Genomic DNA, 25,928 nt, shown 5'->3' with positions numbered 1-25,928 from the left:
ACTAATTATCCTATTTGCCCTAATTTTTTATCAATAAATTTAAATATAGAGGAATAAATTTTGTCATCACAAAATTTTAGAAATATTCTTGAAGCTATTCGTACTTTTTAAATTAATATAGATATAAATTTATTTATGCATCATAGATTTTATTTATATTTGTATATTAAAAATGATAATAATTTTTTTTTGACATATTTGCATTCAAAATAAGAGCAAACTTTACAAATGGAAGCAAACTTTTGCATTCAATGTTGGTTGGTGTAACAAAATAATATAATCGACACTTAAATGTTGGTCAATGTTGTTAAAAATGAGTGTGTATATTTGGTAAGAATACAAACTTCATCCATGCAAAACCAAATCGAGTTTTTATTTTCATAAATCATACATATTTGCATTTGCAGCGAATATATTTTATATTTTCACTCTTATCAGTTACCAAAGCAAAAATGTCAAAAACCACCCAAGTTTATGATAACGTAATTTGATCCGGTTCTACACCGACCCGATCCAGACGTCCTAATAGGATTCGGCCCCACGTTCTTGATCCTCTTCAGTCCCCATTCGCCTGCATTAAAATCACCCATTGACTCAGCTAAGTAGACTGAATACGTCCCGCTCCCTAGTCTCTCCATACGGCGTTTGTTGAGGCCCTTGAGGGAGTGGAGAACACAGAAAAAGAACAGCTGAATCTATGGAAGGTGAACTGGCCATGCCGGAGCATTCAGCAGTTCATCTATCAGAAATTGTTGCTGGAGCTACCTCCAATAGCCATCCTCATAGTCTTCAAAGACTTGTCGGTTCACGTCCTCCCACTGAGAGGGTAAACATACAGAGACGAATGGAAAACTGATTTCTCATACTCTGTCTATTTGTCTCTGTTTTATTTGTTCGTGTGGAATTCTGTTTAATGGGTTCTAATTGGGTTCCTTTATTATTATTATTATTATTATTATTATTTATTATTATTATTATTATTATTTTGTTTCATTTTGAGTTTATTGGCCCTTGATAAAGTGGAATTGGTTGCGATAAGGCTTTGTCGGGTTGAGTTTCTTTTTTTTGTTTCTTCTCTAGTTATGATTTTTTTGACATTTTTTTTTGCCTTCTCTGGTTTTTCCGTTTCTCTGATCGGTGATTTTGTCCAATGGATTCTTGTTCCTGCTATGCCATTGTGCCTGCTTTCTGCACATAACCTCTTCTCTTTTATTATTTTCAGTGATGAAATTGAATCGGACCCTTTTTCTTTGAAACTTGTCTGTTCATTTTAATCTCTTGATTATCCTATTCATCAATGTGTTTCTTGTCTGTGGAGGTTCGGGTTTTCCTCTTTTTAGATGTTTGTTATGGAGTTTCCAATTTTTGAAAAAGCTCAATTTTGAATTCTCTATATGTATTTGGATCAGGGGAGCAGTAGGTGGAGCAATCTGTACCTTGCTTACAAGACGCTTGGAGTCGTTTTTGGGGGACTTGTTACTTCCCCTCTTTATGTGTACCCTTCAATGAATTTGAAATCTCCTACTGAAAATGACTACTTGGGAATTTACAGCATCATGTTTTGGACTCTCACTCTCATTGGCGTGGTCAAGTATGCTTATATAGCTCTTAAAGCTGATGATCATGGTGAAGGTATGGCTATTAGTTTGGTTCCATTGTTTATGCTCAAATTGAGATTTTGAGTGAGGACTGTATAATATGACTTATCTAGGCTTTGATTGGTTCTGTCTGTCATTGAATCCAGCTAATGTTTGGGACTGAGGCTGGATGAACTATTCTCTTTAGAGTGTTAGATCTCCTAAAACCTCTCTGTTGAAGCAAATTGGTAGTGGGAGACTGGAAAAATGTGCCATATGAAGTAAATATTGTATTTGCAAAGTGGGTATATACTTGATGAAGCTGTTGAAAGTTGGATTCCATTGTCATGTCATGAAACCTTGTGCAGTTGGTAGTAGAACATTAGGAAAATTCATCAATGTATGGTTGGGTTTTCATTAGGAAAAACTTCAGATGTATTCAATTATCCATTATGCCCTTGAAAACTGGTTAAACCATTAAAATAGTTTTTGTTTTCATTACACACTGAAGAATAAAAGCCCTCCTAAAACTTCATGCCTATTACCATCCATTTAGCATGAGTTGAATGAACTATTGCTTGACTTATTGTCCTTATGATATAATCCAATTCTCCCTTTTCTTTCTTTTGTTGAACTTTCAAAAAGAAGTTGCAATTTCCGTTGCTTTTTTTTTTTTTTTGATTTTCCTTTCATTCAATTCCATACTCTAGTGATCTTGGCCTTCCACAGGTGACATATCTTCTTGATATTTCCAATCCCTAGTAATTTCATTTTCTAGAAGGGAATAAAAGGAGAAAAGAAACTGGTAGAATGACTTTAGAGAAAGAAAACTAAATTCTGAATTTTGAAGAGGAGAGGGGTATAGAAGAGTTTGGGTGGCATTGGAAGAATTTGAACTTATGTTCCTTTATATTATTGGAGAATGCTGAACGCCACAAATTTGTTATCAAGTCCATGAACTGAAAAAGAATGAAGTTATTGAATTCTCTTGGGTTCTATAATATGAGGCATAGTTTTCAAGGTGCCAAGGTGAGGCTAGGCGACAGGGGGGCACCTTGTCGCCTATCGCCTAGGTGGGCACCTAGGCAATGTATTTTTTTAAGTAAAAACATGTATCCTAGGGTAGTTCCCTAGGTTCCATAATCATATTTCCTTAACAAATATCCATAATTTTCATAAGAAAAGTATAAACTTCATGTTAAAGTATAGAAAATCAACATATTCCAACATATTCATGAGAAGAAAGAACGAAGAAAAGAAATTTCTATTACAGGAAAAGAAGAAAAGAAAAGGTGGAAGAAGAAGAAGAAATTAGTATATAAACACACAAAATTAGTAAAGAAAAAGAAGAAAATGTGTTGATTGGACAACATTTTAAGTTCTTCCTTATTGGTTAGGTTTTGAAGTCTTTGAGGGTTCAATACGGCGTTTAGCAATGCTTGTGTTGATTAAACCCTAACAAATAATAAAAAGAAATTAGTATATAAACACACAAAATGAATATTTTAGTTTAAAATGTATGTTTTGTAATTAAAACCTCAAAAAATTAAGAATATAAAAGTTTTTTATAACACACTATAGAAAACTGCTTGGCGGTTAGGCGAGGCGAGCCTCCAAGGGCGTCTTGTCGCCTAGGTGCCCGCCAAGGCGGCCTTGACAACTATGGTATGAGGTTAGTCAATATGAACTGGTTGAAGTTCTGATTGAGGCTTTGGCATTCTACTTTTTATGGTAAGGAGGATATAAGTCCAATTGGTAAATTGATAAAATCTAGGTTAGTAAACCTTGGACCAGACACTGAATCCTACTGTTAAGAGTGCAAGTCAGGTTCCCAACTTGGAAGAATTTACACAGCATTGGGCTCAGGCCCTTATGCAAGGTGCATTCAAATTTTAACAAATGCTCAACTTGAGCCCACCCATGTTGTAGCCCTACTCACCTTCATCAGTCCTTTCTATCAAGCTTTGAAAATTGACCTTTTTTAAACAAAGTGTAAGCCAATCAGGTAACGTTGGTCTATAGGTTCTGAAAGTTGGATGCAGATGTCGAAGAAGATATGTCAGTGGAAGTGTAGTAGAGAATTGGGCAGGGGGTGAGAATGGTTTTGAAAAGTCCTTCTCAAGGGGACCAAATCCCCTATTTATAGGGAAATCTAGCCATGCAAACATGCATGGTCTCTCGATATTTCAGAACATTCTGAAGTTGTTAGTTATGGTTGCAGCTCCAAGGTCGCCTTAGGATGAAGACACATGTCAGGAGGGGGCCAGGTACTAACCTGCGTGGTTTTCCCTGTCTCCTTCACGGTCTCACCATGTGTAAAATGCTATTTTGTCCAGACATGAGGGTTGTGAATCAGGGTTTTAGCGAATCTTCCTGTGAGATTTGCTATTTCATGTACTCGACAGATGCTGTGAATCTAAGAAGCCAAATTCTCAGGAAGACAATTCTTTTATGTGATGCCGTGGCAATAGGCATATCTATCTCCTTTCGCAAAGAACAAAAAAGAAAAAACAAGAAAGAGAAGATATTGAAGGTGAGTGTACAAAAACAAATTTATTGTCCTAAAACCTGTGATACCAAGATACCTTTATGCATGCCTAGGATACTAGTGTCGGATGTGATACTTGATACTGCATGGATACTTCTAGGTGTACTCTATAACATTGACACTTTTAGAATATGTAACATGGTATCTTTTAACAAATTATACTATAAAAAAACTGCACATGTTAGAATTTAATTATGTTTGGCAAGACATAAGCCCTGAGAAATGACATTTAATATCAATTTTCAAAAACTAGGTATATACACATGATATAAACGTACTAAATGGGATACCTGTACCCATATCCATGTCGGTATCTAGACATCATAGCTTAAAGCAGAATCCAGTAGCTCATTTTAACACCCAAAACAGACCTAAAAGGGGCTAGCTGTGAACTAACCTCTGGTTACAGTTCAACTTGTTTATCTAGAGTAAATCCCAATTTTAAGAACAGATGAGATATTGACTGAGATAATTATAATACAAAATCTCCATTACTTTCTTCCAGAAAAGGAGAAGTGAAAATCTCTATTGTATTTGTTATCTGACTCTTTAATGCTGTTAACCCATGTATTCTTATTTTGGATACTCAAATCTGAATAGACTGGTAAAAACAATATTTTCAACATTACTGCACCAGGCATACTGTAATCATTCCTGATGACATGCTGTTGAATAAACTGTGTCCTAATGTGGATTCCCAATAGCTAATATAAACATAGAACTATTAAAGGCTAGATGTAAAAGTGACTTCCTTGTAAAGGCTTTCAGGCAATGGGAAATTGTTATCCCTTGACTAACCTGCTCGATCACTACTTAGACACCTTCTCTTATGGTAGGATTGTAGTAGTTATTCTTGCCAATGGTCCAGGGGATTACAATATGCAAAGTTATCTACATTTCCCAGGAAATTTCCTTGTGTAAGTTCTGGTGGCAGCAAGAAGTGGGCTTCATGTGATTGCCATGAGACCCTAAGTTAATGACAACTTGCAAAATTAACTACCCAGAAATATCTGTATTAATAGCATATGCAATAGTTAGATGAAACTTAAAGTGTATATTTTATAATCAACTCCATTTTGCATTATTACATGAAGTGTTTTTCTGTGCTGGACTATTAACTAGAGGCAAAATAATAAATTGCAGGTGGTACTTTTGCCTTATATTCATTACTTTGTAGGCATGTAAACATTGGGATTCTTTCTTCCAAACGCAATGATTCGAACCCGGGCATTTCACATTCCTGCCAGTATGAAGGTCCTCAAAAGCCAAGCAGGTTGGCAAGATTTTTTGAAGGGAGTGTGGTTGCAAGAAGGGTATTGCTTTTCATTGCAATGCTGGGAATGTGTATGCTAATTGGTGATGGTATCCTTACTCCTGCAATTTCAGGTATGTTAATAAGCTAGATATTACCTTTTCATAAAATCAAGTCTGTGCTGCCATAAGTGCATTTCTAATTTCTATTCTTTCAAATGCTTGAATTTATTTCAGTGTTATCAGCAATGGATGGACTAAGAGCACCTTTTCCTTCTGTCAGTAAATGTAAGTACCGATGTAGATCTCATACTTAACTCTCACATGTCAAAGCCATTTCAATGGAAAAAGAACAGGTAAAGTTTATCAGGTGAGGATCTCTTATTAATAGGGCAACCCTGGGACTGAGTGAATAACAGCCTGAATGAACCCAAGTCTGGTTGAGTTAGATGAGGTTAAACCTTGATGCTTGAATTGTGTTATTGGCTACTTTTTCTCTTGTGCTAAAGTTGTACAAGGGTTTCATGAGGCAGACTCATGATTTTTTTTTTTTTTTTTTGATCAGCAATACAGATGATTTCATTAAAAATAGAAAATTTTCAGACTCAAGATTTCTCACACTTGAGGAATATCTAGACTACTAACAGAGATGTTTTACTTGTTAATATTCTAAAATAAGAACTCAAAAATGTACTTAGATAATAGGTGCTCTTTTATTTATTTTTTAAATCTGCAAGGTAAAGTATTTCATTAATATCAAAATTCAAAAGGCCAAAATACAATAGGGCTCCTGTACAATGAGAAACTGTACAGCGGAATAGACAGTAAAACTCAGTAATGCCAGCCTCCAAACAACCAAAAAAAACACTATAACTTCTTACAAAAAGGAAATCAGACTCAAAAAAAAGAACAAGTGTGTCTGTTTTTAAAAAGTGTGTGACAGGATTACCCATAATCCTGTTGAGCACCTCTGCTTTTGATTTCTGCCTCCCTTCAAAAATTCTATTATTTCTTTTGCTCCACACTACCCAGAAGACAGTGGAGGGGAGGATTCTCCAAGCTACTTTTCCAGCCTTGTTGAAGCCTCCTAAGAACCAAGCCTCTAAGAAACCCTTGACATCAGCTGGGAAACACAATTTAACTCCAAAAAGCTCTACCAGTCTTACCCAAACCCAGTAAGTGAAGTCACAGTGCAGTAACAGATGGCTGGTATTCTCCACACTTCCATTACATAATGTGCAGTCCAGATCCACCATTTCTAAGCCTCTTCTAGTTAAGTTCTCCTTGGTTGGAATCTTATCCAGCACTGCAGACCAAACAAAAAAAGCTAACTTTGATGGTACAGACCTGATCTAGATCCTGTTACTCAGAAAGTTACTTTGATGCTTAAATATCAGGTTATCAACAAAGTTACTTTGATACACAAAGACACGTGCAAAATATAATATGTATTCACCTCCCAGTTGGGTTGCATTGTCTGAGGTTTTAACCTAGGGACAACTCAGTATACTTCTGCTGGTAGTTCTTAAATATAAACTCAACCAATGTCTAGGGAAGCTAGTCCAGCATAAATGATCAAGTTTAGCTTGACTGCTTGAGTCTTGCTGAAGTTGCATTAAAACATTAAAAGCAATATCTATTTGATGGGCAAGAGCAGTGTTAATTGACACCTTTTCAATGGTTCATGACTTCAAAGTTTTCATGGTTGGTTACCTAAAAAAAAAGAAAGAAAGTTCTCATGGTTGATTGGTTGGGTTGATTCTGGCATCTGAACTTGAACCATCTTTTGGTACCAAGGCTGACAGCTTTAATGACCATTTTCTATCAGGCAGGCAATCGATTTTTTTTATTTATCTCATGGTTTTACTTTTGCTAGTTTCCTTTTAATTGGGTCTAATCATCTGGAATTAAACCATTTTTGGGACCATGCCTAACAGCTCTAATATCCATCCACTGCCAAAAAACTAATCAGTTCATTAGTTATCTCATGGTTTTGTTTTTGTTTCCTTTCAATTAGGACAATCAGATTTATGTTTGTCATCAACAATATATGCAAAGATGACTATTATCTATGTATATCATTCAAGAAACAGAACTAGATGCAACATGATTTAACATAATTGTGAAAGAATTAACAAATTTAGGTGCATTAAAAGGATAGGATCACATAAACCTAATTTAAAGAGAGAAAAGAAGTGAGAAAGAATGCAATTTTAGATAACAAAAATTTTACTGTTATTATGTTAACAAACCTAGGCACAAGATGAATGATTGGCAAGTTAAGAAACAGGAAGAAAAAAAATACAAAAAAAAAAGAGCAGCACAATAGTAGGCACAGAGATTTATGTGGTTCGGCTTATAGCTATGTTTGTGGGCGTCGAAAGAGTAGAAATCCACTATCAAACAATGGAGATTACAGTTACAGTGTTCACATCTTTTCATCAAAACCCTAGCTCTTGATACACTCGAAGTTCCCTTAACACACTGATGCAGTGGGGCTAGAACAAACTATCAGAAAACTGAAATGAGAGAGGAAGAGAGAGTAGAAAGGGTAAAGAGAAAAGAGAAAGAAATCCCAAGGAATCACTCCAAGAGGTCCTAAAATCACTCTAGGGTTTGTAGGAATCATATTTATAGAGTGACTTGTGTGGCTCGGAACACTGTTCACCATAATTACAAAAAGTGCCATTCATTGTCTTGTTCATCAAGAAACATAATAACTTTCTATCTACTAATGCAAATAAACTGAAAATTGAAAGACAAACACTACTAAGCTAGAGGAACAAGATGCTATAGCCCAAGGCCACATTGGGCTGGTCAAAATGACGAAAATACCCCTGACTAGATCAGTCCAAGTCCCAAGAGTCTTCTCCATGCCAAATCAGAACCTGTTTGTTGGCCTTCTTCTTATGAGAATAGGTCTTATAATGCATGGACCGATCCCCATCATCTCTCTCTGGCTTGAAAGAACTCGACCTTGGCGAGTTAAAGGCATGATATTGCTCATAAAGTTCTGGATTAAGATGATACAAATCTTCAGCTGTAATCCGTGAACATTCTGAAAGAGGTAGGTTCTTCCACTTTACAAGAAACATTTGATAACCCCCACTTGCTATAGAAATCAACTTCTCATCAAGGATGTCTTCAGGCACATTAGTAGGTGGAACCAAAGGTTGCTTACAGCAAGAGAGCTCTTAAGAAATCTTCATTCATTCATTAGCTTCAAAAGGAAGAGAATGCATCTATTTATAGAGTGACTTGTGTGCCGGAACACAGTTCACCATAATTACAAAAAGGGCCACTCTTTCTCCTGTGCATCAAGAAACACAATAACTTTCTATCTACTAATGCAAATAAACTGAAAATTGAAAGACAAGCACTACTAAGCTAGAAGAACAAGATGCTATAGCCCAAGCCCACACTGGGCTGGTCAAAATGACGAAAATACCCCTGCCCAGATCAGTGCAAGTCCCAAGAGTCTTCTCCATGCCAAATCAGAACCTGTTTGTTGGCCTTCTTCTTATGAGAATAGGTCTTATAATGCATGGACTGATCCCCATCACACACTCCTATTCTCTTTTCTTGGCACCAAAGATACAAGATAACTTTTTGTGCAAGGTACAAGGCTATTTATATAAGAAACCCCTAAACCGGATCGGGCCTACAATAATAGTAAAGAATGAATTTGCAAGTCCAAGAAGATCTCGCTACGAATCTAGAGTTCTACGAGACTAGGACTTGTGAGTCCATCCTGTGAGATGATGCTACTGAGTTCGGACAGCCTACAAGACCAGATACTTGTGAGATTGGATGTCTTCGAGATCGGATGACTTGCGATTCCCTACGAGTCCATACCGTGGGACTTTGCCCCCACAACCCAACCCTTTGCTTTTACCACAAACCACTATGAAATTTTATATTTGAGTTGTTCTCAACTTTGCTGGGTTGGGTCATGAAGCAGATTTGTAATTGAAACTCAAGGTACTGACACAATAGTTACTTTGACCAATGTTTCCAATTTGTTGTTGACTCCGATGATTGAACCGTTCAACTGTCCCTGGACCATGTTTTTGGGTGTGGTTTTAGTAAAACCCAGCTTGTGACCAAAAACCATTCAACATGAGCAATTGAACTGTTGACCCATTCGACCCAATCACTGGGTCATGGGTTACACACTAAAATTTCTGGAGGCCATAACTTTGGAGTCCAGATCTTCTGACCACAAGATCTTTATATCGATTTGGGGCTTTTCAAGATCTATGCATCCCAAAGCTTGGCTTTTGGACAAACTGTTGGCATGATCAAAAACCATCTGACCTGGGTAGTTGAATTGTTAATCTGTTCAACCCAGTTTGTGCTTGTGCTCAGTTGTCCGATTGGGGTGATATTTATATTTGATTTGGGGTAACTTTTCGAGATCTATGTGTTGCAAGGCTCTAAACCCCGTTAATTGTGCCAGAACCTCCATTTTTGGCCTCAAATCCCAATTTTTAGCATTTTTTATAAATAAAAAATAAAAACTGAAATAAAAATATAAATTAGATAGAAAATAATACTTATATTATATATATTACATGTAGGATATAATTGTAAATTATTTATTGATAAAATACTTCTTTATATATATACATATGTATGTATATATTATATACATATATGCTGATGTGTCATGGTCTGACCTGTTCAACTCAGATGGTTGAACCAGTGACCTGTGACCTGGAGACAAACGGTTCAGCCTCCAGGTTGGTTTTTAAAACACTTATTTTGACCTAGTTAGTCTAACAAGTAGGCTTGCATACAGGCCCTTATTTCAGAAATAGTGTTGTGTGGATGAGGAAAGTCATTCTTCTGACAAAGCAAATGCCTATATTTTGAAATTCTTGTGTTTCTATTAATGCAGCTCTTGTTGAAGGTCTCTCTGCAATAGTTTTGATTGTTCTGTTCCTGCTGCAAAAGTATGGCACTTCACGAGTGAGTTTCCTCTTCTCTCCTATCATGGGTACATGGACTTTAACCACACCAATGGTGGGCATATATGGCATCATACAACACTACCCATCTATATTCAAGGCTTTATCACCTCACTACATCATCCATTTCTTCCTGAGAAATGGAAAGGAAGGCTGGCTGCTGCTTGGTGGCACTGTTCTTTGTATTACTGGTAAGTTTCATGTGAAAGTTTAAAGAGGAGAGAATAGAGAACTTGCAAAATTTTATGGTCTCTCATTATTTAACTTTCAATATTCATATCAAGTACCCAAAACTTACTAGAACTCAAAATAACTTTAAATTCTGCCTCTTTAAATGGAAAAGCAATCTCTTGGTAATGATACAAAGGGGCATTTTTCCATGGATACTTCCTGTTCTCAGGATTGGGGAAGAGTTCCTACTTAAACAGAAAAGATCTTACTGCATTTACCTATTACAAATAAAATTACTTGATTACTGTTCCAGAGTTTTTGTCTAGAATGTTATTTGTTGCATATTCCTGTAGTTGTATAATAGTAAGCTTCTTATTTGTCCTTAAGAGTTATGCTTATCACATGATGAGTATGCAGAGAAGTCATCAGACAATCTGCAAGGCTGGGCAACTCTTGGATAGGTCAGAATTCCAAAACCATTCCAGTTAGATAATCCTATGAACGGGCCTTTTAGGAACTGTCCAATTGGGGGTAAACATCCATTAGTCATATTCAATGATCATTTGCTTTTTTTTGGAGGGAGGGGGTCTGGGGGTTGTTTGGATTGTCTAGACGTATAGGCATCCTCAGCATGTGGACCAACAAAAACCTTAGAGGAAACATAAAGCTTTCCATCAAGGCAATTCAAATTAAAATCCAATGAATAAAATGGATGGCCAACAGTATGGCTGAGGCTGATGCTTTAGCCAAACAAGGGGTAGAAAGGAACCAATCGTCTTGGGCCCAATTGTAATAAACATATAAGGGGCAAAATTGTATGCATCTTTTTCTGTTTATAATTAATAAAATTCAGTGTTAATTATAAATGCCAGAATTGTTAGAAGTAGTTAACAGGGGCAGTATTGACTTTTTTCATGTTATTCTCTCTCTCTTACATCTGCTGTATTTTTCCTAAGGGTATTGTAGTCATTTTCAGCCTTAGTAGAATGTTAATACAACCTGGGTTGACAATAAGGAGAAAAGAACAGATTTCTCTTATATCTACTATATACTCAGACCTATGGTGTGGACTATTCAAAAACCTTCTCTCCTGTGGCTAAAATAGGTTCTGTACGAGTGTTCATTTCTTTAGCTGCCCACTTTGGTTGGCCCCTATTTCAGCTTGATGTCAAAAATGTGTTTCTCCATGGTGATCTTCAAGAGGAGGTATATATGGAGCAATCTCCTGGATATGTCGCTCAGGGGGGAGTCAGGAAAAGTGTGTCAATTGAAGAAGGCTATCTATGGGCTAAAGCAATCACCGTGGGTGTGGTTCAATCGTTTTAGTAGTGCGGTGCAAGATTTTGGCTTGAAACAATGCAGTGTTGATCACTCTATGTTTAGTAGAGACTCGTCATCTGAGAAGATCATTCTAGCAGTGTATGTTGATGATATTGTTCTCATTGGCAATGATACATATGGAATAGATGAGTTAGAACAGTTCCTACAACAATACTTTCAAACTAAAGATCTAGGAACCTTGAAATATTTTCTTGGAATTGAGGTAGCTCGATCGAAGTGGGGAATCTATCTGTCCCAAAGGAAGTATGTTTTAGATATGTTGGATGAAACTGGGTTGTTAGGATCCAAGCCAGTTGAAACTCCCATGGATCCCAATGTGAAGATGACTGATAGTCAGGGGGAGCCATTAGAAGACCCTACAAGGTATCGGAGACTAGTAGGCAAGTTGATCTATCTTACCTTCACTAGGCTTGAAATCTCTTTTAGTGTTGGAGTCCTCAATCAATTCATGCAGAATCCAACAAATGCTCATTGGGATGGTGTTATGAGGGTGCTCCTGGTCAAGGGCAGGGTCTCAGGTGCAGATTGGGTAGGTCTCCGATGGACAGGAAGTCTACTACATGTTGTTGTACTTTCTTGTGTGGAAATCTCATTACTTGGAAGAGCAAGAAGCAGAACTTAGTTGCTAGGAGTAGCGCTGAAGCTGAATACAGGGCAATGGCCCATGCTACTTGTGAGCTAGTCTGGTTGAAGTATCTTCTTCAAGAGATGATTATCACAAGCTGTCAACCCATTAAATTGTTTTGTGACAACCAAGCTGCAACACTATTGCCTCTAATCTAGTGTTTCATGAAAGGACTAAGCACATTGAAGTTGATTGTCATTTCATGAGATAGAAAGTGACAAGTGGAGAGGTTGTTACTCCCTATGTTAAATCTGAAGACCAAGTAGCTGATATTTTTACTAAAAGTGTGGGTCGCTTAAGGATGGACTATATTTGTAACAAGCTGGAACTTTATGATATATATGCTCCAGTTTGAGGGGGAGTGTCAGAATTGTTAGAAGTAGTTAACAAGGGCAGTATTGACTTTTTTCATGTTATTCTTTCTCTCTTATATCTGCTGTATTTTTCCTAAGGGTATTGTAGTCATTTCAGCCTTAGTAGAATGTTAGTACAACCTGGGTCGACAATAAGGAGAAAAGAACAGATTTCTCCTTTCTAGTCTTCCCTCTTTTCTTTTCCTTTTTCTTCTCTTTCTCTTCCTATCTTCTTCTCTTTCTTTCTTCTATTCTTTTCTTCACATTTTCTTACTTTATTAAAGTTGGAACAATAAAAAACATAAAATATTCCATAGTTTAACCATATAAAGTTCTGCATAAACAATGCACAGCACCATGACTACTGATGTAATCTGTCAAATTCAGGTTCTGAAGCAATGTTTGCAGATCTTGGTCATTTCAATCAGAGGTCAATTCAGGTAACATTATTAGATTTCTCTATTGGTAATTTTTTTTAATTATCGGATTTGTCATCAGTTTTGCTCATCACTGAGTCCTTACTGGTAATTATGTTACTATTGTTCTCTTACACTGCAATTGTTTTACAGATGGCCTTTTTATTCACCATATATCCATCGCTGGTCTTGACATATGCAGGACAGACAGCATATCTGATTAAGCACCCTAATGATCATGATGATGGGTTTTACAAGTTTGTACCTACCACAGTCTACTGGCCCATGTTCATTATAGCCACACTTGCAGCAATTGTCGCAAGTCAATCACTAATATCTGCTACATTTTCTGTTATCAAGCAATCTGTGGTATTGGATTATTTCCCTCGAGTCAAGGTAGTGCACACTTCTCCCAACAAAGAAGGGGAGGTTTACTCACCAGAAGTCAACTACATCCTCATGGTTCTCTGTGTTGCTGTCATACTTATTTTTGGAGATGGAAAAGACATAGGAAATGCTTTTGGTATGCCAAACTGAAAACCCACACCTTTTTTCTTTATGGTGTTCAAATAAAAGGGAAAAACCAAGCACCTGCCAAAACCCCTAGTATTCTTCCATCCCTATGGATTCAACTCGATAAGGTTGGGTTGTGTTGGGGTCAACTCATGCTTAATACTAAAGGTGCAAACCTCAGGACCGGACCCGGCCCAATCTGAGGTTAAGCCTGACATTTATCAACTTGGGCCCAACCTGAGCTTAACCCAACAACATTTGGGCTGGACTCAGGCTTGGGTTGGTTCAGGCCATTCTTAGTTGGGCTTGGGCAGGTTGGTCGGGTTTGAAAGAATTTATTAATATGTTTTTGTACAGTCATCTTTTATTGGGCTTTATGGCCCAATTTTGGAGTAGAATTGATTAAGAATATGTACAAGTTAGGGTAAATTACAAAGACCCTCCTTGTACTGTGGGGTTAGTGACAAATACCACCTTGAAATTTCATTTTTGATAAAGACCTCCTGAACTTTCACTTTGCGACGAATACCCCCCTCGCTGTTTAAGTCAGATGATGAAATGTGTTAAATTACCAAAATGCCTACCTGAACTTTCCTTATTTTCTTTTCCTTGCCCTTTTCTCTTAAACCCTATTTGACCAAAAATACCTCCATTTTCTTCAAATGAAATCAGATGAAATAACAAGAATTATTTCATTGGCATAGAAAAGAACTTTTATTTGTATTCTTGATTCATTTCACTAACATGAATGTCTCTCTTCATCTTAAAATATAAAAATTATCCATTCCTTCTCCAATAAATCAAGAAAAACCAAACAGAACCATAAATTTATGTGTATCAAAAAGAAACCTCTACCATTTCATTTGAATATGAGTCCAGCTAGAAATATGCAAGGATTTAAAAAATTTTAAACAGCTGAATGAGAATCTTTTTCGAAGTTAACTGATGGAACTCTAACGGGGGGATTTGTCTGAAAGTGAAAGTTCTGGGGGGTCTCTGTCGCAAATGAAAGTTCAGGGGGGTATTTGTCACTGATCCCATAGTACAAGGGGTCTTTGTAATTTACTGCATTTATAAATGCACATATGCATATTTTGTACGTATATACATGCATATAATAATTAGAAAAAAGGATTTTTTTTATAAATAAAATGCATTTATGTATGCATTTGTTTGGGTGGCTCGAGTTGGTCAGGCTGGGCTTAGGCTACCCAAAGCTCAACCCAAGTCCAACTGAAGTTTTCTGGCCCAGGCCCAGGCCCAGCACACAGCCAAATACTCAGGTCCAACCCGTGCTAAGATTTGGGTTGGGCCCACCCAAGTTGCAGTCCTAGCCATCCCCATGTAGTTGCTCCTTTTCTACATGATTTGGAGGTGAGAGTGGAAGAGAGGAGACAATTCAATGGTCTCCAACGGTTCAACCAAAGATCATAAAGACAATCTATGTCTCATGCCTATCTCCTACTATAGAGATTGTATTTTCTTCTGGATGGTCAGAATTGGTGATCACCATGGATCGTGGTGATTACCTCTTTGCTCTCCTATGACACTGGCAACTTTTTTCTCGATGGTGAGAATCAGAAAGTTCATGATGAGAAGATCTTGAAGAAGTTTAATATCATGGATTTTGTTGATCTCCCACACTTCCTAGTTTTCACTTGTCAGATCTTCTAAGTGGGTGGGGTTCATGGTTCTTGTATTCTAGGCATGCCTTGCAATTGCATGATCAACCTTTTCTTTTGACATCGATGAAACAAAATATCTAATATTATTTTTTGATAAATATCCAATATTATTTTTCCATTAAGTGCATTAATTTGTTGTACACAATATCTCATCTTTTCATTATATGATATTTCTATCAAATAAATGTATATGTATCTTTATTTTTCTTTCTGCAAGCAATAATTTGGTGGAAATTAACTCCAGAATCAACCTAAGTTTCAGAGATAAACTAAAAAATTAAGCCTAAAATATTGAGAATGAAATACCTATGTCAGTGTTCTCCCACAATGAAATCAAAGTTTTTACAAAATCATATCAAAACTTGAAAACTTGGCTCAGAGAATATTCAACATTAGGATTGTATCATTTTTCCAAATGGTTAAAGTTTTGTTTTAACAATTATCTTTAAATTTCTGGAAAAGTTTTGGCTTTCCTGTCATGTGCTAATTGGTAAGAACTGAATAACTGACTTCATATGCAGGTGTTGTGGTTAGTCTGGTTATGCTCATCACTACCATTTTACTAACATTAGTCATGGTCATGATATGGAGAAAACCATTATTGCTGGTTGGACTTTATTTTGTTGTGTTTTTTACCATGGAAGGTGCTTATGTAAGTGCTGTATTCACTAAGATCCCAGAGGGTGGATGGATACCTTTTGCAATTTCCTTCATCCTTGCATTAATCATGTTCGGCTGGTTCTATGGGAGGCAGAGAAAGATAGAGTATGAGATGACCCATAAGATAGACTTGGAAACTCTAAGTATGCTATTGTCAGACCCTGGAATCCAAAGGGTTCCAGGCATGTGCTTCTTTTACAGCAACATCCAGGATGGATTGACTCCGATCCTTGGGCATTATATCAAGAACATGAGATCCATGCACAAAATCACTGTTTTCACAACACTCAGGTACCTATTGGTTCCTAAAGTGGCTCCAAATGAAAGGATTGTCATCAAGAAATTGGGCCTCAAGGGGGTGTATGGTTGTCTGATTCAGTATGGCTATGCCGACTCTCTCAATCTTGAAGGAGATGATTTAGTTAGTCAAGTTACTGATAGCTTGCAAGCTCTTATAGAGAACCATTCTGGCCTTTTACCATCAGTTCCTTTGTCAATTGAAGAAGAATTACTGGAGTTGGAAACAGCCAAATTGACAGGCATTGTTCATATTCGAGGGAAGGCGAGGTTTTACATAGGCAAGAACTCCACCTTGTTTGATAAGGCAATGCTTGCATTTTATGAAGTTCTACACAACAATTGCAGGTCTGCACTTCCAGCTTTGGGGATACCACTCCCACAGCGAATTGAAGTTGGCATGCTTTACGAGGCTTGAAGGATATTGTATCTCCATTGAGTATTTACATTATAGTTGTATCAAAAAATAACATACAGAAAACTTGGAGAGCTGAATATAGGTGGTGTCTGACATCAAGAATAGAATCAACGAGAAATATTTGCTCTTAATATGCGGGATGATTATTTTGTAAACGAACCACTGGAATGGAATTTTGAAGATGCAAATAATTCTAGTTTACCTTTTTGGTGCCTTAGATGGTTGTTTGGATTGACTGTGTGGTTGAATAGAAAGAGGAAATGGGGGGAAATACAAATAATTCTAGGGCCAATCTTTCTTTTTCCTTGTTACAATAGTGAATTTGTCTGCTATAGAGAATCTGATCTTAGATTACACTTATTCAACAGTTGAAAGTGTTGATATATGAATTCTCATATGTTATTTGTTTTGGTAAACATAAGGAATATAGTAAGCTACCAAATAGAAGATGTACATATTCTTCCTAGGTTTGGTCTCTATTGGCAAAAGCTATATCAGCTAATTTTGGGGGAGATAACCAACCCAGATCCTGTTTGATTCTCATGCTGTAAACCTTAAGGGCCCTTTGGTACTAACAACTGAAGTGGCTGAATTGAATGACTTACTGCTTTGTCTTTTAGTGTAAAATAGTTATAATTAAATAATAAAATGCCCAAAACTATGATAATCAATCCAGTTCTTTCAGTTTCAGATATTAAGGAGCTCACACAACCTCCTTATTAACGTATATTCACTAAAAGGCAAAAAATAAGTGATTCAGTTCAGTCACTTCAGCTATTATCAAACGGCCCCATATGTTGTAGTGCAAAACGAGCAATATTAAGTTACTAACCAAGGGATCAAGGTCTTTTATCATTAGCTTTCTACTATATATCCCGAGTGAAGATACCCTTAAATTACTTGATTTGTATGGTTGTAGAGCTGTTTTCTTGTTCATTTTATCCTTCTTTTCTGTACTCATTTGATAAATTTGTTTTGTTCTTTATTTTTTGGAGTAACTGACATTTGATTTCACCTGATTTTTTGAATTAATTGGCATTTGATTTCTATCTTTTCAATAAGAATGAAATATTCTTTAGTCCTTTTCCTACTAGAAGTTGTCAAGCTGTTTGGATGTTTATTGATGAGTGTATAATAAAAATCATTCAAGCTGTCTTATTTAGTATAAATATGCCAAGTCTTTTTTGTCTTGGGTAATTCTTACCACATCATTTCTCATTTACCTCAACTTCTTTGCTGTTCTCTTTTCTATCAGATTATTCAGTGTTTTCTATTCTTTTAAAAGCATGACTCTTGTCGTCTTGATAGAGCACAATGGCGGGACAGGATTTCTGTAGCGAATCCTAAATAGTAGGGAATTGGGATCATGGCCAAGTTGAGTTATGTCTATATTCCTAGAGTTTTAGTTATAATCTTGATCTAGGTTTGAAAGAAAAGGTAGGGAAAGGAAGGGAAAGGTATTCCCTACCTTTCTTCCAACCAAACACAGCCTAAAATCTCTGGTGTATGTTATTGTTACTCTGATTCTAGAGGGTATTTAGCCCATTGAAAATTAGCATTTTGTTTTTTTGCTTGTTGGGGTGCCACTTCTTAGGACAGACTAAAGAGTGATGTTGAGGAGAAGCTCAACGCGGTTTTCCTTACTGCTTGCGGTTCACCATTTGTTTTCACTTCTGTAGTGCCATCAATTCACAAGACAGCAGTGGGATGACAAAAAGTGCATAATATGTAGAAAACACCCTAAGCTAAGGTTATGTTTGGTTTGAATGAAAATATGACAGAAACAGAAAGTTGAGGGAAAGTTCTTATTTTCTATCAAAGCAAAACATAACATGTAAGAGTTTCTTTGAATTTATCTAACATTTCATATTTATTGTCCACTAACTTCACTTTCTATTGCTGTTTCTAAAGAGTGTTAGTACCAAGCATTCTCTTTTGACTTCGTTTTACCAAACATATTCTTGGAGTGAGCAAAAGATCCTTCTTTTCTTAAAGCAATCTCTCTCACTCTGCATCAATAAATGAGACACTTGAAGCATAAATGATCCTTCTCCTTATCATGTTCCCCAGTTCTAGCTCAAGGGAGTCCAACATCCTTGAAGGAAATCTCATCACCTTCCAAGTATTAAAAGCACACTTGGATTCTATTTATAAATTCTAGCTCAAAAAACAGCGCCGTTTTATTGTCTGTTGATTTTGTTGAAGAATGAGAAGTTGCAGTATTTTACACGATTATAATCCATTCTACTAATATAATAGAAACTCTGCATTGAAATAGATAAATAGTTGTCTTGCTTCCATGGTGTTGGGTTCATGGTTATATGGTTCTTAAGAAAGGGTGGTATGATTCCGAAACCATATCAATATTTATTTTATGAAAATAACAATTTTTTGGAATCACATTACGTAAAAGATGTTCTATTCAGGGTTCATTTTTTGAACATTTGTATGATGTGTACATGTACTTTCACTATTTTCATCATCAATTAGAAACATTATGCATTGACTAGAGCCATATGAGTTCACTTTGGCTGTTTTGGGAGCCTCTGCACATGACACCTTAGCTAATTCAGGTCCTCATTTGTTTTTCAACTAAAAAAGTCTCAAGTGTAAATACCTTTTTGCCCACTCATTATGAGATGTCATTTGCAGCAGTCTCCCAAAACAGCCTAGGCTGTTTTCTACACAGCCAAAGTTTTTCCATATGGATAAACCTGCTAAAATGTGTAGGCTTTCAGAATTGAGATTGCCAATGGGCCCTGTGTGCATCCTTGCTCTCAATAACCCCACTATCTGTACCCCGCCCTTATTAGGGCTAAAGTCGCATGTGCATACACACACACACGCCATCTTAGGACTAAGATGGTGGAGTTGAACATGTATATATTTTAAAAGTAAAAATACCAAAATTGAGATGGTATTTTTTTTTTTTTTTTTACAGTAGGATACTGTGCTTGCTGAAAGTTGTTGGAAAATGTTAAAACAATATTCTGCAAGAGGCCTAAACAGGGTTGATCACACACTGAGGCCTATGCAATCTACTCAGAGAGGTGGTTACCATCTCTGTGTAGGCTGTTAAGCATGCATGATATAATGTAAGTCATGACTAGGCCCAAAGTGAATGCAGAAGTCTAGAACTTTTATGGGTATTCTCGGACTACAATAGATGTCCATCATCCAGAATGGGTTCTGATTCATCTTTAAAAATTTTTAGTTCAGACCCCGAAGTGCCAACCAACTCGTGCTTCTGGATGAAGGCAGGATAAAGAGTGTTCTCAAGCTTCTCACCTATATCCACAACTGAAGAATATGCCACTTGAATTCCCTGCTAGGATTCTTCTCTGTTTGTTGAAATGTATTCAGGCTACCTAATTTTTGACATTTTTCTTTTGTATGAGCCATGAAGTAATTGCTCTCAGACTCAAATCCACACTCTCACACTTGCCACTTCCAGATTTTACCATTGTACCAAGCAATGATTTTGTTTTTCTAAATCTAAAATGTTCTAGTTATTCTTTTTGACCTTTCTGTTTTACCAAAAGGCTGTGGTTTCCTCCCCTACTAGAAGGGAACAAATGCAACCTATAGAGTGAAATAGAAGAAACTTAAATTTTTCTCTTATATGGTTATATCACTTTCATAACCTTAAACAGGAGTATGGCATTTTGATATCAGCTGAAGGACTTCATTGCTGTTTTTCATTGAATATATTATCAAGGAGGTTGTGAGGTCCTCAAATATATTTTATCCACAAAAAGACAAAACAATATGTCATTCAGTTAGCCTTTCAGTTATTTTCACAGCCCTAGGCTCACAAAAGTCCATCACGCTGCCAAAAATTTGAGTGGCTGTCACTCAGCTCAACTCAATGGCATCTAGGAAAAAAAGCAGAATAGAAAGAACTTTTATTGACCGAACCGACCGTGGTGTCCTTTTTTCAGTTACGTTGGGAAAAAGGGAAAATACGTGGTGGTGTTTGATAAAAATGATTTGAATTTGGTTCTAAACCCTGAATATTTTTACTTTTCCACTTTAATTGGTCCCACCTGATTGCAATTTAATTGGCCCCAGTGATACATAAACATCTATGAAGCATTGGATATATATATATATATATATATATATATGATATGATATGTAAATCCTATTTTAAACATCTCAGCCTTGACCCTGCTAAGTCAACAGGGTTGTTTCTGTCTTGTCTTATGGTAACAAAAATTAGGGTGAGACATGATGTGAAAACTAGTAACTTGTTCTTGTTCAATTTGCTCAATAATAACCAGCAGCTATTTTACATGTAGGGCTATGGTCCTTTAACTATGACAACTACTTTATGGAGGCTTCAAGCTTTTTCTTTCCTTGGGAAAATAAAATAAAATATAGGTAGGCTCTTCCCAACCCGATCAATCAGTGTCATTGGTTCAAACTTTTGGTCGAAGATAGAAGATCCATATCAATAGAAGGCCCATATAGTGGAGTGGTGACATAGCCCCATCAATTCAAGGAACCATCTTTGGATTCAATTGGATGTTTGGTGGAAGGACAAGTACATATTCCTTCTGGGTTCTTTTTTTCTTGTTTTCTTCTTCACTCCAAGGGTAAATTACTTGTAGGTTCCCAGCTGGGGCTTTGATTTTGTTATTTTTTTTATTTTATTTTTTGGTATTTGGTGAAATGTCCAAATCCCCTATATGGCCGTTGAATATATAGCGCAGCACCACACTCATTTTATTTTTATTTGAATGAACCAACTGATGAACTGCCCCTCAGTTGGCCTGGGGCTTTGATTAAATACTAAGACACTATCCCTTGGGTTTACTTATCAAATTAACTACTTACCACTTGTAGTTTGAGGTTTAAGTTACTTACTCCACACCTCCACTAATGAATAATTTTGGTGATTGAAAGCTCTCATGTAACATCTAAAACAGTTTTGCTCCTATATGAATAAAAATACTCCTATAATTCTTGAAGGAAGAATCTTTTTATCCAAAGAGTTGAGGCGGGAATGAAAAGTAGAAAAACATTTTTTACTTTGTCTTAGTTTTGCTGATTGCACTTATTAATTGTTTATCAATTAATAAACAATAAGTGCTTCATTGAGTCCCCATCATGAAAGCAAGCTTAATTACATGCATGATATAGAGGACTTTGTAGAATTGTCCCCTTTGTAGAACATCACATGTATTGGTTCTACCACAGATGGCTTCCCACAAAAAGAACCTTAACTTTTGGAGGTGCAATTGAGAACTAAATCTTCTTAGCAGTGAAGGAGGCTGGGAGTAGCTACGTGATTAAAATTTAAAAGAGATTTAGTAAAGAACCAACCATTAGGTCTCTCTCTCTCTCTCTCTCTCTCTCTCTCTCTATGGTGAAGACCAACTATTAGGTTCGAGACGCCAAATATCCTACCATCTTGTATATATTTAGGCTATGTTTGGTTTGAAGAAAAAGGTAGGGAAACCTTTATTTCCCTTTCTTTCCCTACCTTCTCCTTCAAACCAAACACAGCCTTAGTGAATAATAGGAAGGCAATGGTTCGAGCAGATAAGCATTTTTTATATTTTATCCTCACTTAGGTTTCTAGTGAATTTAAGGTTCCATCTCACACTATTTAGATCAAAGATGAAAGCATTTTTCTATCTAGCAAAGATGGAATAAGTACAGAAGGAGATACAAAGAAGTTAAGTGCACATGGCCAAAATTTTGCTCCTATTCCATTACCCTCATTTAATTTTATTGTAAAGAAAGAAAGAAAGATGAAGGTACACTAACATACCTTTCCATGGGTTGGCCAAGGTGGTGGAGTTGCAGGCTGTTGTCCTTTCCATCTACATTCATGTCATACTTTCTGATTATGTTTTCTCATACATAAACCTTTCTAAATAAGAGGGAATCTCCATAGACATTCTTTAGAAGTGATCAGTGATGCATTTTACTTTTGTGAAAGTTTCCCAATCTTTAATCCATCTTTCTCCTTTAATTAGCATAAGTAGTCTTATTTACAATACGCTAACCTCTTGAAATGGTCTAATGCCTTTGTTGAAATCTTGAATAGTTACATACAATACACTATGTTTAATTTGTTAATGTGGTTTTAATTAGTGTAAAAAAAAAAAAAAACTCCTTTTAATATGTAATTCTTCAACCATTAATTTGCTAGTTTTCTTTGCATCTCTTTATAGACAGAGTCTAAATATGAAATTAATTTTAGATCCCCACAACTACTTTATTGTCTGTTTATCCTCCTTTAAACCCCAATTACCATATTTGATGCTTTCATGTTCGTACGTACTATTCTATTTAATTTTGACAAGATTTACTCTTAACTTCAAACCATTTCAGCAAGGACACTTCAAATTAGTAGTATTATAATCTTGGGGTTCTAAACAAAATGATGCGTGATGAGATCTACAATTCGAAAGTGTGATACCATCACCTCTTCCCTTCTCACTTCAAATTAAATCTCTTGATCAGTCCTCTTTCAACAAAAGATACGAGATAATTGAGTATAGTTGCTAGAGAGGCCAGAGGGGCATCCTTTTACTCATTTTTGTCATCTTGTGCTAAGTGTAATATCTAGAAACACTTCAATCTATTCAGTACGACCATCTTTCCTAAGACTAATTTGCACAACATCCAATGGGGCCTGTCCTTTTCTTTCTTTCACTTTTTTCTTTCTACCGTGTTTCCTCGCCCATGTCTTTCGACGAGTTCCCATCCTCGTCCTATTTGCTTGAATAATTCATTCTCATCATCTCCTATTCGATTTAGCTCCTTTGCCTTTTCTAAAGGAGTTGCTGCTCAGTCAGTGTTTTAGTGGGTTATTGGAATGAAGAAAATCAGGATAAAATAGTTCAAATGATTTGGTAATCTATCAATCAGCCACCCTCACGGCTGCATAATGTCATTATAACTTCCCGAATTTTTTGGATTTTAAATTACATTTTTCTCTATATCATTTGAACACTTAGGGTCCATTTGATTCATAGTTGGAATTAAAATTGAAATTCTTTAGAATTGCAATCAGAATGGTCTATTCTCATAGTCTATTTTATTCGGATAGAAATGAGAATGAGAATTGGAATCAGTAGGAATGAGATTTCATTCCCAACAAAGGAGCAGGGAATGGCCATTCCCTCAAATAGGAGAATGTTATTCCAGAAAAAAAATGGGAATGAGATTTTAATTCCACTCAACCAAACAATTGAAATTGGAGTAGCCCAATTCTGATTCCAGACCCCAATTCCCGCGAATCAAACAGGGCCTTAATCTTTTTATACAATATAAGAAAACATAAGATAGCCACGTAAGTTCATCATATGGGAAGGTTCCATGACAGAGCTCCATGTGTTGAGTTGGATAGGTGAATTTTTATGCCTATAATCTATAACTTGAATTCAACCTAGCTCATTATACAAAATTTGAAATTCTATCTCTCGAAATGGTAAAAAAAAAAAAAAAAAAATTGTTCCTTCCTACAAGTTACTTCCACTTTTTCACGGTGAAAAAATTTTGAATGTTTGATGAGGCGGCTTTAACATCTATAGTGAAAAAGCATAAATGTCTACTTTTAGGACGGAGCAAAATAAAGCTTTCGTAATAGAAGTGAAATCTGCATTAAAATATCTTATTTTAAGATCCAGAAATAATGGCCTTTATTTCTCTATATTTTTATTTTTTAATCTCTTATTAATGAAGCTCAAATTCTATTTAGGGGCCGTTTGTTTTGTAAGAAGAGAGGTCTGGAATCAGAACCATAATGGTTCATTCCGATTCTAACTATTTGGTTGGGAGAATCGAAATCCAATTCCCATTCCTACTAGAATGGCATTCCCCCATTTGAGGGAATGGCCATTCCAGTCCCTCCCCTCCCCTTGGAATAAAAATTCATTCCAGCCGATTCCAATTACGATTTTGATTCCATCTACAAACCAAACGGACTCTTAATTTGGATTGATGTCCCTGTGCACATAAGGAAAGTACAAGGTGAAGATGCTATAATAATGTCATAACTCATAAAGATGGGTTGTATGAAGATAAGACTATTGGAGAAGATGGAATTGGTGACATTGATCTTATTCATTTAATGCAATAGGATTGACAATGCACATGCAACAGAGTTAAACAGTGCGCTATCCTTTGTTTTACCTACATGCATGTTTGTCATGGAACCAAAAAGACTAGGTTTCAAAGTTATGTTGTACCAATATTATTATTGCACCATATAGTACAAGTGAGTGGGTCAAATGTATTGTGAGCTCCTTGAATAGTGGTTAAAACCATGAAACTTGCTGTAGCAAGAAAGCAGTACTAAATTTCTATGAGTGAGCAATAGTTCTTTGAATTTGAAAGCTCCAGTGAATTAAATGGGGACCATGAAAATGGAAAAGTCACTGAAATATTGCCAATTAACAAATTCTCTGGAGAGAGAGAAAAAGAAAAAAAAAAGGACCTACCTTGCTATATATACTAGTCGGGCCCCTGTGTTGTTAAAATTGTGGCAGGAACTTTATGATAAATTGATAATTCACAATTGGGACAAGTGGGGTACCAAGTCCAATTCAAACTATTTTTGGGTTAGCTGTTGTTAGATAAATTTGTATTAATTTTTATTATTTATCTTAATTTTTACTATTTTCATTACATTTTATTAATTTTATTACTTTTAAATGTGATGGGTAGGCTTTGTTAAGTGACACTTAGGGTTTATTTGGTTTGTAGGAATAGGGGTCTGGAATCGGAATCAGAATGGGCTATTGCGATTCCATTTGTTTGGTTGGGCGGAATCGGAATCCCATTCCCATTCCTATTCCTGCTGGAATGTCATTCCCCCATTTGAGAGAATGGCCGTTCCCTGCCTCTCCCTTGGAAATGAAATCCCATTCCTGCCGGTTTTAATTCCCATTCTCATTCTTGTTTGAACCAAAGAGACTATGGAAATGGTCCATTCCAATTCCAATTCCGACTACGAACCAAACGGATCCTTAGCTATGAGTCTTAGGACATTTCTAATTGAGCCAAGATGAACCCTATCCATTTTAGCATCATTCTTAGGTTAGGCATTGTTTAATAAATTTAAAAGATAACAAACAGTGTAGAA

The 25,928-nt window shown here is 36.2% G+C and overlaps 1 protein-coding gene across 2 annotated transcripts; it reads left to right on the top strand.

Annotated features, from left to right (window-relative positions):
- The first annotated feature begins 592 nt into the window (after window positions 1-592).
- LOC104611072 (putative potassium transporter 17) lies at window positions 593-17,044 on the top strand. Of its 2 annotated transcripts, none has more exons than XM_010277987.3 (8): window positions 593-826; window positions 1,410-1,632; window positions 5,269-5,511; window positions 5,614-5,664; window positions 10,277-10,537; window positions 13,224-13,276; window positions 13,406-13,775; window positions 15,972-17,044. In XM_010277987.3, the coding sequence occupies exons 1-8, from the start codon at window positions 698-700 to the stop codon at window positions 16,823-16,825; spliced, it is 2,184 nt and encodes a 727-aa protein (XP_010276289.1). In that variant the 5' UTR covers window positions 593-697; the 3' UTR covers window positions 16,826-17,044. The 2 variants fall into 2 exon arrangements, with proteins under 2 accessions (XP_010276289.1, XP_010276290.1); XM_010277988.3 differs by lacking the exon at window positions 593-826 and adding an exon at window positions 1,156-1,318.
- The last annotated feature ends 8,884 nt before the right edge of the window (window positions 17,045-25,928 follow it).

This window comes from Nelumbo nucifera, chromosome 4 (assembly GCF_055504915.1).
Source record: "Nelumbo nucifera cultivar China Antique chromosome 4, China Antique-T2T, whole genome shotgun sequence".
Lineage (NCBI taxonomy): Eukaryota > Viridiplantae > Streptophyta > Magnoliopsida > Proteales > Nelumbonaceae > Nelumbo > Nelumbo nucifera.
Note: the sequence above shows the minus strand (reverse complement) of the source record. Positions and strands in the feature narration are given on the sequence as shown.

Bases quoted from the DNA above. Each gene is read 5' to 3' on its own strand.
- LOC104611072 (XM_010277987.3), top strand. From the start codon at position 698: ATGGAAGGTGAACTGGCCATGCCGGAGCATTCAGCAGTTCATCTATCA. The intron at 827-1,409 runs GTAAACATACAG...TATTTGGATCAG, and splicing joins CACGTCCTCCCACTGAGAGG to GGGAGCAGTAGGTGGAGCAA. The intron at 13,277-13,405 runs GTAACATTATTA...ATTGTTTTACAG, and splicing joins TCAATCAGAGGTCAATTCAG to ATGGCCTTTTTATTCACCAT.